The sequence below is a fragment of the Hyperolius riggenbachi genome, chromosome 10 (assembly GCF_040937935.1).
Source record: "Hyperolius riggenbachi isolate aHypRig1 chromosome 10, aHypRig1.pri, whole genome shotgun sequence".
NCBI lineage: Eukaryota > Metazoa > Chordata > Amphibia > Anura > Hyperoliidae > Hyperolius > Hyperolius riggenbachi.
In genome coordinates this window covers 234,170,504-234,187,318 of record NC_090655.1, presented here as the reverse complement: position 1 = coordinate 234,187,318, position 16,815 = coordinate 234,170,504, and the positions used below count along the sequence as shown (strand labels likewise).

The 16,815-nt window shown below is 42.6% G+C and overlaps 1 protein-coding gene across 1 annotated transcript; it reads right to left on the bottom strand.

Annotated features, from left to right (window-relative positions):
* Positions 1-2,942: 2,942 nt before the first annotated feature.
* Positions 2,943-10,805, bottom strand: LOC137534828 (zinc finger protein 271-like). Its single transcript, XM_068256486.1, has 5 exons — positions 10,745-10,805; positions 9,753-9,968; positions 9,526-9,623; positions 9,037-9,394; positions 2,943-7,964 (listed from the first exon to the last, which is right to left on the bottom strand). Exons 1-5 carry the CDS (start codon positions 10,788-10,790, stop codon positions 6,535-6,537), a joined length of 2,148 nt encoding a protein of 715 aa, XP_068112587.1. The 5' UTR covers positions 10,791-10,805; the 3' UTR covers positions 2,943-6,534.
* Between the last annotated feature and the right edge of the window lie 6,010 nt (positions 10,806-16,815).

The window sequence follows — 16,815 nt, the reverse complement described above, 5'->3', positions numbered from 1 at the left end:
TTCTGCCGATCTGCACCTAAATCTTCATGCATGGGCACTGTGGCAGGGGGTGTTAACTCACTCTTGTTGCTGCCTCTGTGCGCTGCTGTCCACGTATTTGCATATTATACAGTATTTCGTCCGTTGCAAGGCTCCAAATTCAAATATGCCAAGTGCACCAACATTACTCAGTATCAAAGGCGGCTATCCTCCTCTCCTTTTAGAGCGGGGTTACGCCTGCGGAGCATGTGGGACCTATTTTAGAGGATCCTCCGTCTGACCTATCCAATTTCCTGCACCTTACTACCCGGCTAAGTATCTACTACCGTCTATCTGGGCTGCTCCTGACTTTTCTCACTAGACTTACTACTGTGTAAATGACAGTTTTGATAGCACTGTTTGCACTTTAATATTTATTTATATTTATATATACCTTTTGCACACCCATGGTTTTGGAGCACATAATGTATTGTTGATTAATGTTTTCACAGGTGTTTTCATGTTTAAGTGAGTGATTTATCAATTTGTACTTGTTATTTAGTCACTTTATAGCTCTTTTGCACAGCTCTCTTGCACAAATACATACTGAACCCGGGTTCACTCATGATGGGGCTCATTATCTGAACCCCTAACGGGATATATTATTACCTAGGATAAAGGTTGTATTACTAATGGTTATTATATCCTGCAGGTTTACATGATCATATTATTACACTCTGGCTAAGTCATTATTGATATTAGTGTGTTTGTGTGTGTTTTAGATTATTTTAAACTGTTTGTGCTGTGTTGGTATGTCGGATATCTATGAAATAAAGTTGTTATGATTTTTCTAAATGGATATTTTTGTCTTGAGTGGTGCTCTTGTAAGGGGTTTCTGTCCTCTTCCTTTTTTTTGCATTATATTTATTACCCCAGCACACTCACCAGAGCAGGTTTTACGGGCAAATATTGTGAGACTACTCAGTATCAAACCTAAAGTGAGTTTCTTCACTTCAAGATTGCTTTAATCACTTCAAACACACAGGCTGTTTTAGTCTTCATGCCAAGAGCCATTTTCACCTGTCAGCGCTCCTCCCATAAATTTGGCCATAACTCTATCACTCCTTATCACACCTACATGATTTATTACTTGTTTTTTTCTGGCACCAATGAGGCTTTATGTTGGTGATACTTATTTTCTATGCATTGTAAAGGGAAAAACCAAGAAAAATAAATAAATAAAGAAAATACACTATTTCTTCAATTCCTTACCCTTTAGATTTTAAATACATAAAACTACTGTAGATAAAACCCACACATTTTAATCTTATTTTAATTGCATTTGCCCATTTTTCCTGGCTATCACAACATTTAAAGTATGTTACAAGTACAATGTATAGTGACAATATATTATATGGGAATAAAGGTGTATTTTCTTGTGTTCTCTCACTGTATCCTATTAATAATTACGAGCCCTTATTTGCAAAAAATAGCAGTAATATACCCTCATGACATGCATATTAAAAAAGATGAATCCCTAAGGTAACTATTTATGTATTTTTTAAATGCTGTCACTTTGGCTTTTCTTCCCCCCCAAGTGTTTTATTTTGGTAATTATGGGGGAGGAGGCAGAAGGGGTTAATAACTATATGGGATGTATTTTTAATCTATTTTACATTTTTGTTTACAGGAAGTGTTTGTGAATAGTATAACTTTACTTTTTACTTTCATTTTAATGAATTAACATGACTTCTGGCTGAAGCCATGATCATTAATTCACGTGCACTTTAAAAAGAACCAGAGACAAAGAATACATAGATTTATATATACCTGGGGCTTCCTCCAGCCCCATAAGCCTGGATCGCTCCTACGCCGCCTTTCTCCGATGCCTCTCTGCGCTGGTACCGGGTCCCATCATTTTGGCCAGTTGACGCAAGTGCAGTGCGCTCCCTCCATACTGCGTAAGAGATGGAGGGAGTCCCTGCAGATGCGGAAAACTGGCCGCGTCGGGCGGAAGTGACGGGACCCAGTATCGGCGGATAGAGGCAGCGGAGAACGGCGGCATGGGAGCGATTCAGGCCTATGGGGCTGGAGGAAGCCCCAGGTATGTATAAAAGCTTTTTCCATTTTTAAGGTTCCCCTCGTCTCTGGTTCCCTTTAATTGGCCACATGTTGTTGGCATACATTCCCATTCACCAATCACAGCCAAGTAAGTCAGAGTGGGTGCACACTGCAGTGGCAGATGTGGGAGACACATTAAAATGTCCTGTTTGCAGCTAAGGGGCTCAAACAGGGCGCTTCGATGCGTCCATTTTGTGGGAAGTGGTTCGACATATTCGTCCAGATAGGCTGTGCTGCTGCAGCTGCGCTGTGCGCACAATCGCGCACGCTCCCGCCGCCTGCCATTAGCCCCTGATCAGTGAATGGGAATATAGTTCCCATTCACCGATCTAAGTCCCCGCAGAAAAAGCGACGTTCTCTCATCTAAAACCGCCGTCTTTCTGCAAAAAAAATATTTATAGTCCTCTTTCTAGTTCCTGGATGCGAGATTGTTCGCATCCAGGACTTTTTTGACTGTGGCCATCTTGTGGCCAAATACACCCACATACATTTTTTTATTAAACAATTACATTATATTACATTTAAAATTAGCCGTTTCCCTCCAACACCAAAAATTACCCAAATAAATGTTTTAATAAAAAATAAAAAAAAAATTACAATTTACGGTGTCCTTCTATAGCACAAATGTATAGGTTCAATCTCTTCTGTAATTTCTATGAAGGTCCCCAATGTACCATCCCAAATACACTTTATACACTGCATAGTAGATAGACCATGTTACCAAAACAACAGTATGATTATTACAGATTCCTTTTTAAATAAGTAACACTAGATAAAGAATGTGATTGCAGTTTGCAGTGGCCTTGTTCAGTTCCATTGTTAAAGGGGAATTACAGTCTGGCACAATACACTTGTTTCCATATTCTTTATTGCCCACAGAGTTTAGAATATTACAGAGATGACATTATTTGTGGACAAGAGCAATTCTACTCAGCTCACAGAACAACATTGCATGGAAAGAATACATAATTAAATTCATTTTCACCAGTTTTCGGTGAAAAAAAGTTCTTCTGTTGTTATGCTATGCTATTCTTGTACTTAAATTCCAGAAAACAAAAAACTCTGTAGTTCATAAGACAGAGCAATTATACTGTTCAAGAAATACACTGTTTACTACAGCGGTAGCTGTCTGTAGGGGCCCTGAATTGTGCAACACAGTCTGCTGTAACTTTTCATGAAGAAATGGTTTGTCTATAAAAGGTAATCATGATTTGGGTAATTTCTTAGAGCAGAGAGGACGTTTTAACTACAATTCTATTTTAAAGTAATCCTGACACCAAAGAAAAAAAAAAAAAAGATAGACACATACCTCATTAGTGGGAAGCTTCTGGATTGTTCAGAGGCTTCCCATATCTTTGTACACCGCACTACTCCAGCGCCGGGTCCTTATACACATATTCCACTCAGCAGGTTTCCTTTACGAGTGTGAGCACGGCTGTATCCGAGCGTGTCCTTACTGAGCATGCCCTGCCACAGCTACCCTACGCACTCTGACGGCACAGGGGGACCAGCATTGCAACGGTACGATGTACAAACATACGGGAAGCCTCAGGACTATATAACAGCTTCCTCTTAATGAGGTACAGTATCTATCTTTTTTTCTGGCTTCAGGATTCCTTTAATTCTGCCGTAATCATCTTACTTACAATCTGATGCTAACATACATATTTACTTACAATACTGGCCCATTCATCATTACTTAAAGTGTACTCGAGGCGATAAGTGACATGAGGAGATAAACATGTTTTACTGGTTTTATTCTGCTGTCTGAAAGCGTTCATTTCTAGGCATGGAAGTGACCACTTCTGTCTTGTCAGTACCTTTTTGGGAATATATGGTATTAGTAGGTTTTTAGAAATCCATGCAGAATTGTCTCAGGCAGCCTAAGAAAACACTAGATAGTGCAGATTCCTTCTAAAACTGTTGTAAAATAGGAGGAGCTAGGAAGGTCTCTGAGACAGAGCAGTGTGTGAGGGGAATTCCTGTTGCTGAGGTAACCAACACACCTGCTGTATTGATAGCAGCGGGCTCTGAGGAGGAATTCAGCAGGGGGAGGAGCATATCAAAAATCATGTCTAGCCTGCACTCAGCAATCATGTCTACCCTGCAGTTCTACATCTGTAGAACTGTTATCAAGTACTTCTTAATCTGCTCCAGTTTAGGGAGGAATTTGTACTTTTCTTAACTGTAGTGCAGCTCTAGAAATTAATGCTAAATTGCTCTTATTACCTAGGATTTAAGAAGGTACTTATCACACAGAACTGTTCTCCCTGCTGGTTAGAACAGATTAAGAAGAAAAAACTGTTGGTAATGCTATGATAAATCTCCCCCATAGTAAACAACACTGATAAACAAATTACAGCCATAAAAATTTTCCTGGCACCTCTGAGGTCAATAGCTCATGTAATGGCACTTAATAGGCTGCCACTGATTTGAGACAGTAAAACATTCAACCTACTTTGTAAATCTTTAAATATAATAGATTACCCTGGGATATGTAAAGTGGATCCGAGATAAACTTTTACTCATTGCATAATTGTGTTCCTTTCATATAGCTTATAGGGCATTCCTCAAGCCAAATACCTTTTTGTTTTAATATTCTAATTCCCTATAAACTAGACAAGTCTCGCCCACAGCTTTTCAGAGTGCCTTGGCATTTTCAGACAGTAGCAAGGGCTTATGGGAGCTCAGTCTGGGCAGGAGGAGGAGGTGTTACTAGCCAGAGATTTCAGAGGCAGAGGGGAGGAGAAGGGGGAATTAGGTTTTCACAGGCTGAGGGCTTGAGATGCAGATCAGCTTACCTCACCTTTTTCATCTCGGATCCGCTTTAAAAAAAAGTCATTTTTAGTAGTAGTCATTTTTAGGAGCCTCTCATTCTCATTAATATTCACTGCAGTCCTAGCTGGTCCAGCGTGCTGCTGCTGTGCCAAGGTATGCTTTTCTTATGTATGAGAAAAGCCTACTGTGCAATGTGTGTAGTGTCCGTTTCTGTGTGTGTGTGTTTCCCTGTGTTTTTTTTGTGTGTACTGCATTTTCAGTGGGATTCTCTGTGTGTACTGTGTGTGTAGTGCGTTTGTGTTTTTTCTGTGTGTGGTGTATGTGTCTCTGTGTGTACTATGTGATTTCTCTATGTCCTTTGTCAGATGGCTCTGGGGACCTTGGCAATAGCCCAGGTTGCCCTTATGGAAGCACCAGCCCTGTATTTCCTTGTCCCGCTCCTCCTGGCTGTATTTCCCTGCCATCCAGCTGGAAAAAAAAATTCTGGGGAGAACACTGCAATTAGAAATCTGCATGCAAATATGAAATCTGCATGCAAATATGAAATCTGCATGCAAACAGGCATTATTTGCAACTTATGGACCATTTCTTCCTCTGGCTATTGCCTGATTAATGAACAATAACATTTGTATTGTTATTTAAATATGTTTACTTATTATTAAGTGGGGATGTCCTTTTTTGTTCAATAAATAAAGAAGTTGACTTAGTCTCCCGGCTACAGTGATTCTTGTGTTAGTGATGCAGTGCAGCCACACCGAGGCTCCTTCCAGCTACTTGCTGTAGACCTGCCGTCAGCACTGATCCTCAGAGCCAGCACTGACTCATTTATATACAATGCCAGGGCATCAATACCACCTTAAGGCGGAACTGAACTCAGAATGTCCTCTCTGCGCTAAAAGATACACAACAGCATAATAACCTTTAAACAAAAAAAGCATTTATCTGTTACAGCTGATACAAATCCTAAAATAAATCTGCACAGTTTCTAATTCCTGATTCATGGAAGCAGACATATTGTTAACATCCTGTGCTTTCTAATGAGCTTATCTGCCATCTCTGCCATGGCAGTCATGTGACACAGGGGAGAGATCAGATTACAACTTGTGATTAGACACAAATGAGGGGGAATTAAGCAGGCTAAACTCTCTAAGTACATACGGGATGCATTTCTCTCTGTTTTCCTTCTGTCCTGTACAAGAGTTCAGGTCCACTTTAAATCTGGATTAAATTGTTTTTGGACTATTTTCCACACTCAATATTGAAATGAGAACGGTTGCTTCCAAAACAACTCCAAAACCTTATTCTAGGTACACACAATGCAATTTTGTGACAGATTTACTGTCAGATCAATTATTTCCAACATGTTCAATCTGATTTTCATTCACTTCTATGAAAAATCCTTAGAAAAATCGATTGGAGATCGGACATGTTGGAAGTAATCGATCTGACAGTAAATCTGTCAGAAAATGTAATTGTGTGTACTAAGCATACGAATGGGAAAGGACCTCCCACTAGTTGGAACTCTTTAGTGTTTTACGCGATTACAGTTTCTTGCGAGAAACTTCCCACACTCAGAACATTATAAACATGGCTAATTGCTGGACATTTTCTATGCAAAAAAAGAGAGGCTTTATTCTGTTAAATGATTATCCCACCTTCAGGACAAACAAAGGGATTTTAACTACTGTGCACTCTCTGATGGATATGAAGATAAGACTTGATTTTAAATGATTTCCCACACTCTGTGCAAGCATACGGCCTTTCGCTGGAGTGAAGTCTCTGGTGCTGAAAAATGTTTGATTTTGTTTTGAATAATTTCCCGCAGTCGGAACAAGAATAGGGCCTCTCACTGGTGTGAACCTTCTGGTGACTAACAAGCTCTGGTTTTCTTTTGAATAATTTCCCACACTCAGAACACGAATATGGCCTCTCACCAGTATGCACTCTCCTGTGAATAATAAGATCTGCATTTACTTTAAATGATTTCCCACAATCAGAGCAGAGATAGGGCCGCTCCCCGGTGTGAACTCTCAGGTGTTTCACAAGATCAGAATTGGCTTTAAATGATTTCCCGCACTCAGTACAAGCATAGGGCCTTTTAGTGGTATGGACTTTCATGTGTTTCACAAGTGCTGGCTGTGTTTTGAATGATTTCCCACACTCAGAACAAGCATGCAGCCGCTCACTGGTGTGAATGCTTTGGTGACTTACAAGCTCAGAATTTGTCTTGAATGATTTCCCACACTCAGAACAAGGATAGGGCCTCTCACCAGTGTGTACCCTCTGGTGAACAAGAAGCTGTGACTTCAATCTGAATGATTTCCCACACTCAGAACAAGGATAGGGCTTTTCAGCGAGATTTCTCCGGCGTATGCCAAGCTTTGCAGCTATTTCAATTGATTTCCCCGATTCAGGACAAGGTTTGGGGCTTTCGCTGGTGTGAACTCTCTGGTGAATTTGAAGTTCTGACTTTAATCTGAAAGATTTTCCACACTCAGAACAAACATAGGGCCTCACATCAGTGTGTATGGTTAGGTGCACACTCAGCTGTGCTGCCGCTTTAAATGATTTTGCACACTCAGAGCACTGAAAAGGCCTCGCTTCGGTGTGAACTCTCTGGTGACAACGGAGCTCCGAATTTGCTCTGAAACATTTCCCACACTCAGAACACATAAAAGGCCTCTCAATGTTGTGCCGTCTTTGGTGTATAACAAGGTGTGACTTTGATATGAATGATTTCCCACACTCAGTACACGGGAAGGGCCTCTCGCCGGTGTGACCTCTTTCATGTACAACAAGGAGTGACTTTGATTTGAAAGATTTCCCACACTCAGAACACGTTGGACGCCCCTCTGACACAGGGTGAACGTGCTGATGGTTTTGAAGTTGTGAATTCAAGTTAAACCAGATTCCACATTCAGAAAATGAATACAGCCCCTCATTACCTGCTTCGCTACTAGGAGGAGCTATACCTCCATCACCACTGTAAACTCTGAGTCCAGCAATCCCACCTGAAGAATGTTGTGTGTCACCATTATCTTCTGCAGTATCATCCGGATGTGACATAAGATGTTCCTCTGAGGTGTTCCCAGCATCATGTCCCCCTGCTGAAGGAAAGAAATATCACTGTTACTATTCCTCGTCCTGCAGTCAAAGGTCATGTATGTTGTCCTAGCTGTTACCAGCGTCTCTGAGTTTAATTGGCACAACCAAATATACAATGGCACAATCAGAAACAGCATACATTTTGTTTGCATATGTTGTATAATGGAGATGAATCTACCTTCACCACAATTACATGAACTGGAGATGGGCCTTTCATATGCTGTACAGTATCTCCTCCTCATTTGTTGGGAACATGTTATACTGAGGAATGGAGATGGACCTTTCATATGGTGTACAGTATCTCCTCCTCATGTGTTGGCACTATGATGTTATACTGAGGAATGGGGATGGGCCTTTCATATGGTGTACAGTATCACCTCCTCATTTGTTGGTACTATGATGTTATACTGAGGAATGGAGATGGGCCTTTCATAAGATGTACAGTATCTCCTCCTCATTTGTTGGTACTATGCTGTTATACTGAGGAATGGAGATGGACCTTTCATATGGTGTACAGTATCTCCTCCTCATTGGTTGGTACTATGATATTATACTGAGGAATGAAGATGGGCCTTTCATATGGTGTACAGTATCTCCTCCTCATTTGTTGGTACTATGCTGTTATACTGAGGAATGGAGATGGACCTTTCATATGGTGTACAGTATCTCCTCCTCATTTGTTGGTACTATGCTGTTATACTGAGGAATGGAGATGGACCTTTCATATGGTGTACAGTATCTCCTCCTCATTGGTTGGTACTATGATGTTATACTGAGGAATGAAGATGGGTCTTTTATATGGTGTACAGCATCTCCACTTCCAACCTTGGTAACAGTACTTTGGTTGGAGTACTGTGCAGGAGCCTTTGTAACTCATTCTTACAGCAAACTCTGCAATGCTTATCTGCCAATTTCTATTGGAAGCACTGTGCTATAACTGTGTTTTATATGCTTGTCAAAGAAAGTAAGCAAGTAGAAATATTTGCCAGCAAACCTTGCAGTATGTATAGCAAAACTGTAAACAAATGGCAACAAAATGAAATTAACCTTTAAAATCTCATGATTATTACTTACCTTTGTTGATAACCACAGAGAATTCTCCTTCCTCTTTAATTATCCTTATGTTACCCTCTTCCATAGATTGTTGATCATTCCTCACATATGTTTCTTCCTCTTTAATTGTCAGCATCATGACTTCCTCCTCCATACACTGCTGATCACTCCTCACATATGTCTCTTCTTCTTCCTTTTTAATTGTCCTCGTCATATCACTCTCCTCCATAGTCTGCTGATCACTCCTTAAATATGTCTCTTCTTCCTTCTTGAATGCCCCCATCATGTCACCCTCCTCTGTATACTGTTTATCCCTCCTCAAACATGTCTCTTCTTCTTCCTCTTTAATCTCAATTTTTATAATGGCCAGTTTGTTAACCTAAGCCCAAGATGAAAAAAAAGTTTTTACAATCAGTCAGCAAGAATAGTGTTTGTACAAATTATATATATACACACACAAACACACATTTTCTTTAGAACCACTATAAAGTTAAAGAACCTCCCACTCACCTGATGATAAGGGCGGGGGATGCTATGACCTTGTGGACAGTCCTGGGAATAAAGAGGACCTGTACATCTCTCTGGTGGGTTCCTGTTACTGGATCCATCTATAGGAAACACACACACACACACACTGACTGAATGCATTGTCTCTATGTGTTTATCAGATGATGGGAAATCTGTCTGGACACTCCGTACTGCTCTCTCCTTCAAAAGGAATGAAAGTCTCCTCTTACCTGGTGATGTGAAGGGCAGCGAATTATCAGTCACAGCATTCTTGTAAAGGTCCTTGTGTTCTCCTAAACCCTGCCTCGCCTCCATAGAGAAACAGACAGGGACATCCTGACATTTCCTTTCAGTCATGTGATTCTCTTTTTCTTCCATCCTCCCTAATGTGGTCATGTGACCTGTAAAGGACACTCCTCTCTGTAGGTAGATAAAGTGAGAATCACCTGAACAGGGATAAATAATGCATACACAGCTTCCATTCATAGCTGCCATACGTGAGGTAAGGGGTGCTGTGCAGTGAAATTCTGAGGCTGGATAGTATTCAGATGAGGATATACTGTGTACAATATGTCTCATATACAGTTTGACAGGATGGATACTGAGGAGAAAGTATGACCAGAAATCCAGTCTTCAAAGAGAAGTCTTTTTTTTACACCACAGAGCAGGAGAAATGCTGCTGCCCTGCACTATGGTGGAGATACATGGGCTTCTGTTTAGAGACTGGAGGAGCTGACAGGACTTTCCTCTGCACACTATAAAAAGTGACACTAGAAGGCAAGCTCTATAACGGTCGGTTCACACTAGGCCTGAAAATACTATGATTTTGCAGGTTGGAAACGGATGTGTAAACAGATCTATGTTAAGCATAGGATCCATTCACCATTTCCACATAAACAGAGCAGAACAGGAGTGGGAGCAGAGCTGACTATTTTTCTGATTACCACAGATGCCCACAGTATCAAAGCAAGCCTATGGGAAAGGACAGTGTCTGTTCTCACTAGGCTATTTCCCTCCTTCATTCAGGCTAAAAGGAGAACACTACAACCAGGGACATTATAAGGCGTGCACTATAAATGAGAAGATTATACAGGAAGCACTATAACTAGGAACAGTATAAGTAAAGTATCAGAACTGGCGAATGTGTGTAAGGGAAGCACTGTAAGTATAACCACTTAATACATTACTGCTCACTGTGAAATACTATATAATCTCTTTGTACCTTCCGTGTTTCCAGTTCCAGCAAAGCCACAGCCACTTCCTCCCATTTCACCTCTGACTTCCTGCCAATGCCCCACCTCTTCCTGTCGGTGCATCTACCATTGAACAGCACTGTGCAACACGATTTTGCTTTGTTCTTCTTCTATAGCTAAGACTGCCATCTTGTGGAAAAAATACAAACTACAGCGCTCCTTGTTCCTTAATAGAGATCTCAGCTACTATATAATCTTTTATTACTCTCAGATACGGCTAATACCGGTATAAGCACCGGGGAAAGCCGCTTGTAGAATATCGGTAGAATTACTGAAATGCTACTATTGGGCAATAGGTACTACGATAGCAGAATATCTGTACTTTTACCGGATATTTTAATCCTATTATCTTTTGAATCCTCCCTCTATCATTGCCCAATGCTATCCGAACCCCCACTACAATATCCACTTATATCTATGCCCCCTTCACTGCTAAATACATCCCTTCCCCCGAAATCCATGCCCCTAATAAAGAAAATTATTGTCCAATCCAGAAAAAAAGCGGCGATCACAATCCTCATATCCTGCTTGCTCCCAAGTAAAAGATATAAGATTACCCTGTCAAATAAACTTTATATAGTACAGTACTGCATAATCTGAACCACCCAGTGATTTACTCCAGGAATGGTGCAATAAAGGGCCTCCACCAGAAACACTATACTTGGGGGGTAATGCGCCCCCTTAGTGGGTCACACTCACCGGATCCCCACGTGTCTAAGCGTATCAGCCCTCCAATCTGGGCACCGCACCTTAAAACCAAACCTTTAAAAATACAAACTGGTTTTACTGGTGAAATTAGTATATACTAACAATAACTGTGTTGTGGAGCGCTAGCCTTTACCTACAGGTACTCTTTGTAAAGAAAATGATTGGCCCAAATTACCCCCGTTACCACTGTAGTCGCAATAAGCTTTGAGGTCTGTGTGGCACTCAAAATACCTGCTTCGGTGCTGTCACCTCCACAGATGGAACTACCTTCTCTGTGTTAATGGTTACCTCTACCTACCCTATTTCTGAGTGCAAAGCTGGATCACCTTTGCATAGTTCTCAGCTTTCCCTTTTTTAGAGGGACAGTCCCTCTTTGGGAACCAAATCCCTTTGAATTTTTTATTTGTCCCTCTTGTAGGTCAGAGGTACACATCTATGTAAATGTATTTTTCTACTGAAAAATTTGATAAATTAACTCCTAGTCTTACTCTGATCCATTAAAGAGAACCGGACACAAATAGAACATAAGGTTTTATACTTACCCGAGGCTTCCTCAAGCCCCCTGTAGGCTGTGGACTTCCTTGGTGCCTGTTCGGTCCCGTCTGTTCCTCTGCTGTCCGCCCCGGCAGTTGGGGACTACTGCGCACATACTCGGTTGCGCTTTTGTGGCTGGGAGCATTCTGTGCCTGCACAGTTAGATCGGGATTCTGATCCCAGCTACAGAAGCACGACCAAGGAGGCACACAGTCAGGGCTGCGCAAGTGCAGTAGTTCCCGACTGGTTTACATTACCAGGGCAGACAGTGGAAAAGCGTACGGGAGCGGGCACACACACACAGAAAGCCAATGGACTACAGGCGGCTGGAGGAAGCCTAGGTAAATATAAATGCTTGTGTTGTGTTCTATTTTTCTAACATATTCTATAAGGCAGAGTTCCCCAACCCTGTCCTCAATAGTGTTGTCCGGATCATGAACGATTCGGATCTTTGATCCGAATCTATTTTATGAGTCGATCATCCGAATCATCAAAATGAACGATTCGGATCGCAAAAGGGGCGGGGCCAGGAGCGACACGCCCCCTCTCAGCGGGCAGCGGGGTCCTGGAAGCAGAGCTGAGATGGATCGCTCTGTTGGAAGGGAGGCAGCCTTGCAGCGAGACAGGTAGATGAAAGAGAGGGGACATGGGTGCCACTGCCAGTTATGTGTAGAGCACACATACTGGCTGCAATGTGCTGCCCATTACAGGCTGTCTGTTCCGTAGTGCTGCACAGTGAACACATTGGAAGCTTTTGGCTCAGCACAGCTCAGTAACTTTGCAGACACTGTGATTGAAAGGCAATATAATCCTCCTGCACTCGGACTAAACAGCTGCACTTATCTTCTGGGAATGCTTTCTTTCACTGTGCGACCTTTTCTTTCAAAGTGTACAGATGAACATATAGGTGAAATATATGTAAAGCATATGATTGCAGCATGTGGGTATTACGTGCAAACATTTCTGCTCTCTGCTCGTCCCTCCTCCCATCTCTGTCCACTCCCTGCCCTCTGTCCATCTTCTCCCCTTCTCTGTGTGTCCACCCCCCTCCCCTTCTCCTGTCCACAGACCTGTCCTGCTGTTCATTTCACCCCGAATACTTCCGGTAGTAAAATGATCCGAGATTCGGATCAAAGATCCGGATCTCTTCAATGATCCGATTCGAATCATCCGGATCATTGAAAAGATCCGAACTTCCCATCTCTAGTCCTCAAGGCCCACCAACAGTACATGTTTTGCAGTAAACCACATATATGCACAGGTGAGGAAATCTGTGTCTCAGCAGAGCTGATTAACGACCTCTGTGGATTTCCACAAAACATGCACTGTTGGTGGGCCTTGAGGACAGGGTTGGGGAACACTGCAATAAGGCACAGACTAACCAGCAGGCTCATGGTGACCCAGAACTCATTGGGGTATGTAAGGGACTACAATGGTCCTAAAAGCCCCCTTACTAAGATGTTATGAAAAACCAAAGTTTGCTTTCCTAAAACAGAAAGAATTTGCGATAATTCAGGTTAGAGTGAGCTCGAGATGTCTCCCAGGCACCACTGCTGAATATATGCAAATTAACCATTGTACCCTTAGAAGCTAAACACACCTCCAGAACCGCTGGAATGCAATGATGTGTCAGCTTGTTAATGTGTACAGGAGGTGTGTTTAGCTTCTAAGGGTACAATGGTTAATTTGCATATATTCAGCAGTGGTGCCTGGGAGACATCTCGAGCTCACTCTAACCTGAATTATCGCAAATTTTTTCTGTTTTAGGAAAGCAAACTTTTGTTTTTCTTAACATCTTAGTAAGGGGGCTTTTAGGACCATTGTAGTCCCTTACACACCCCAATGAGTTCTGGGTCACCATGAGCTTGCTGGTTAGTCTGTGCCTCTCGGATTTACAAGCCCTACTCCATAGAGCCAAATTAATCCATGTCATGCACTGATGAGGATCAAACAATCCGAAACAGTCTGTATGCATGTTGGATTATTATGGCTCTGTACACATTAACAAGCTGACACATCATTGCATTCCAGCAGTTCTGGAGGTGTGTTTAGCTTCTAAGGGTACAATGGTTAATTTGCATATATTCAGCAGTGGTGCCTGGGAGACATCTCGAGCTCACTCTAACCTGAATTATCGCAAATTCTTTCTGTTTTAGGAAAGCAAACTTTTGATATTCTGTAAGTTAATATATTTCTAATTTTCAAATAAAGGACTATTAATGAGGACAAAAAAGTTCAATGTGGTTGGGGTTATAATTTGCTTATGAATTCTTTATGGTAATCATGACAAGGTGTGCAACTAGGACATGATTTACAGGTGTGACAAGGGCGTGTCTTAAAGCAAGCCTGAACCCAAACCCAAAAAAAAAAAAAAAAGATTAATACTTACTTTAGACAAGGGAAGCCTTTGGATGCTCCCAACATTCTTTACCCAACACTCTCCACACAAAACTCTCTGCGCTACACTCTCCACACACACACACACCCAACACACCACCCAAAACTCTCCACACAACACCCAGCACCCAACACTCTCCCCACAATACCCAGCGCCCAAAACTCTCCACACAACACCCAGCAACACATAACACTAATCACCCAACAGTCTCCACCCAGCACTCTCCACACAACACAACACTCAGCACCCAACACTCTTCATACAACACTCTCCACACAACATCCAGCACCCAACACTCTCCAAACAAAACTCTCTGCACTACACTCTCCACACACAACACTCAGCAACCAACACTCACCATACAACGCCCAGCACCCAACACTCTCCACACAAAATTATCTGCACTAGACTCTCCACACACAACACTCAGCACCCAACACTCTCCACACAACACTTAGCACTCTCCACAGAATACAACATTTTCCACTCATCACTCTACACACAAACCACTCTGCACTAAACGCTTCACACACAACACTCAACTCTCTGCACACAACACCCAGCACTCTCCACACAACGCCCAGCACCCAACCCTCTTCACTCAACACCCAGCACCCTTCACACAGCACACAACCCTCTCCACACAACACCCAGCACCCAACCCTCTCCACCCAGCACTCTCCACACAACACTCAGCACCCAACACTCTCCACAAAAACCCAACACCCTCCACACAACACCCAACCCTCTCCACACAAAACCCAGCACCCAACACTCAACACATAACACTCAGCACCCAAAATTCTCCACACAAAACTCTATACACAAAAACTCTACACACAACTCTCTCCATGCCTTACTCAGCACCCACCATGCTCCACACAACACCCAACACTAATCAACCAACACTCTCCACCCAACATTCAGCACTCTCCACACAACACAACACTCAGCACACAACACTCTCTGTATAACACTCAGCACCCAACACTCTCCACACAACAACAAAAACTCCCCACACCACACAACACCCTCCACCCAACATTCAGCACCCAACACTCTTAACACAACGCCCAGTACCCAAAACACAACACTCTACACACACAACACTCAGCTTCCAACACTCTCCGCACAACACTCAGCTTCCAACGCTCTCCGCACAACACTCGGCTTCCAACGCTCTCCGCACAACACTCGGCTTCCAACGCTCTCCGCACAACACTCGGCTTCCAACGCTCTCCGCACAACACTCGGCTTCCAATGCTCTCCGCACAACACTCGGCTTCCAACGCTCTCCGCACAACACTCGGCTTCCAACGCTCTCCGCACAACACTCGGCTTCCAACGCTCTCCGCACAACACTCGGCAACCAACACTCTCCACACAACACTCGGCAACCAACACTCTCCACACAACACTCGGCAACCAACACTCTCCACACAACACTCGGCAACCAACACTCTCCACACAACACTCGGCAACCAACACTCTCCACACAACACTCGGCAACCAACACTCTCCACACAACACTCGGCAACCAACACTCTCCACACAACACTCAGCACCCAGCAGTCTCCACACAATACTCTCCACACAACACTCAGCAACCAACACTCTCCACACAACATTCTCCACACAACACTCAGCTCCCAACACTCTCCACACATTTTATACCGGGTTGGTTTGGACTCAGTTCATCACTCTGAGAAAAATATTCCGATCTTTTTTTATGTAAATTCCTTTATTTTTCTCACACATTGTTCAGTCAATATAGGGTCTTCAGCAACAGCTACAATTCAGGAAACAAAACAAAAAATGGTCTAAAAAACAATAACAACTGAAGAAAGATAAACAAAAAACAAACAAACAAACAATTGCAACTGTAAGCAGGCACTCAACAGATACACTACTAAAAGAAGAAAGGACACCAGTTTCTTGTAAAAGCAGAAAAACACAGGTTTAGTACAACCCATTCTAAATATTATCACCCACACGGTTTTCTACAGACAGATCAATTTAGCCTCCGGTATATGAATTATTATCTTTAATTTATAGAGCACTACAGCAAAGTCCCTGTTATCCAGAACTCAGGCAACCGGATGTCTCAACTAACAGGCATGCCTGAGGGATAACTGGGACTGTGTTTTAGGAAGTTTGCAGGGCATAAAATACTTACCAAGCCTCCAGTTCCATCTTCTGACCTTCCTGCAGCTCATAGCGGCTTTCAGGGGTCTATGTGCGGCTCCCAGAATGTCACGTGACCCGACGAGGGTCAGGTGACACGCCAGGAGCTGTAGATGGAGGACACCGAAAAGCCGCTAAGAGCTACAGGAAGCTTAGACGATGGGGCTCAGTAATTATTTTATGCTGCACGGTGCTTTGATGTTGGCTCATTTCCTG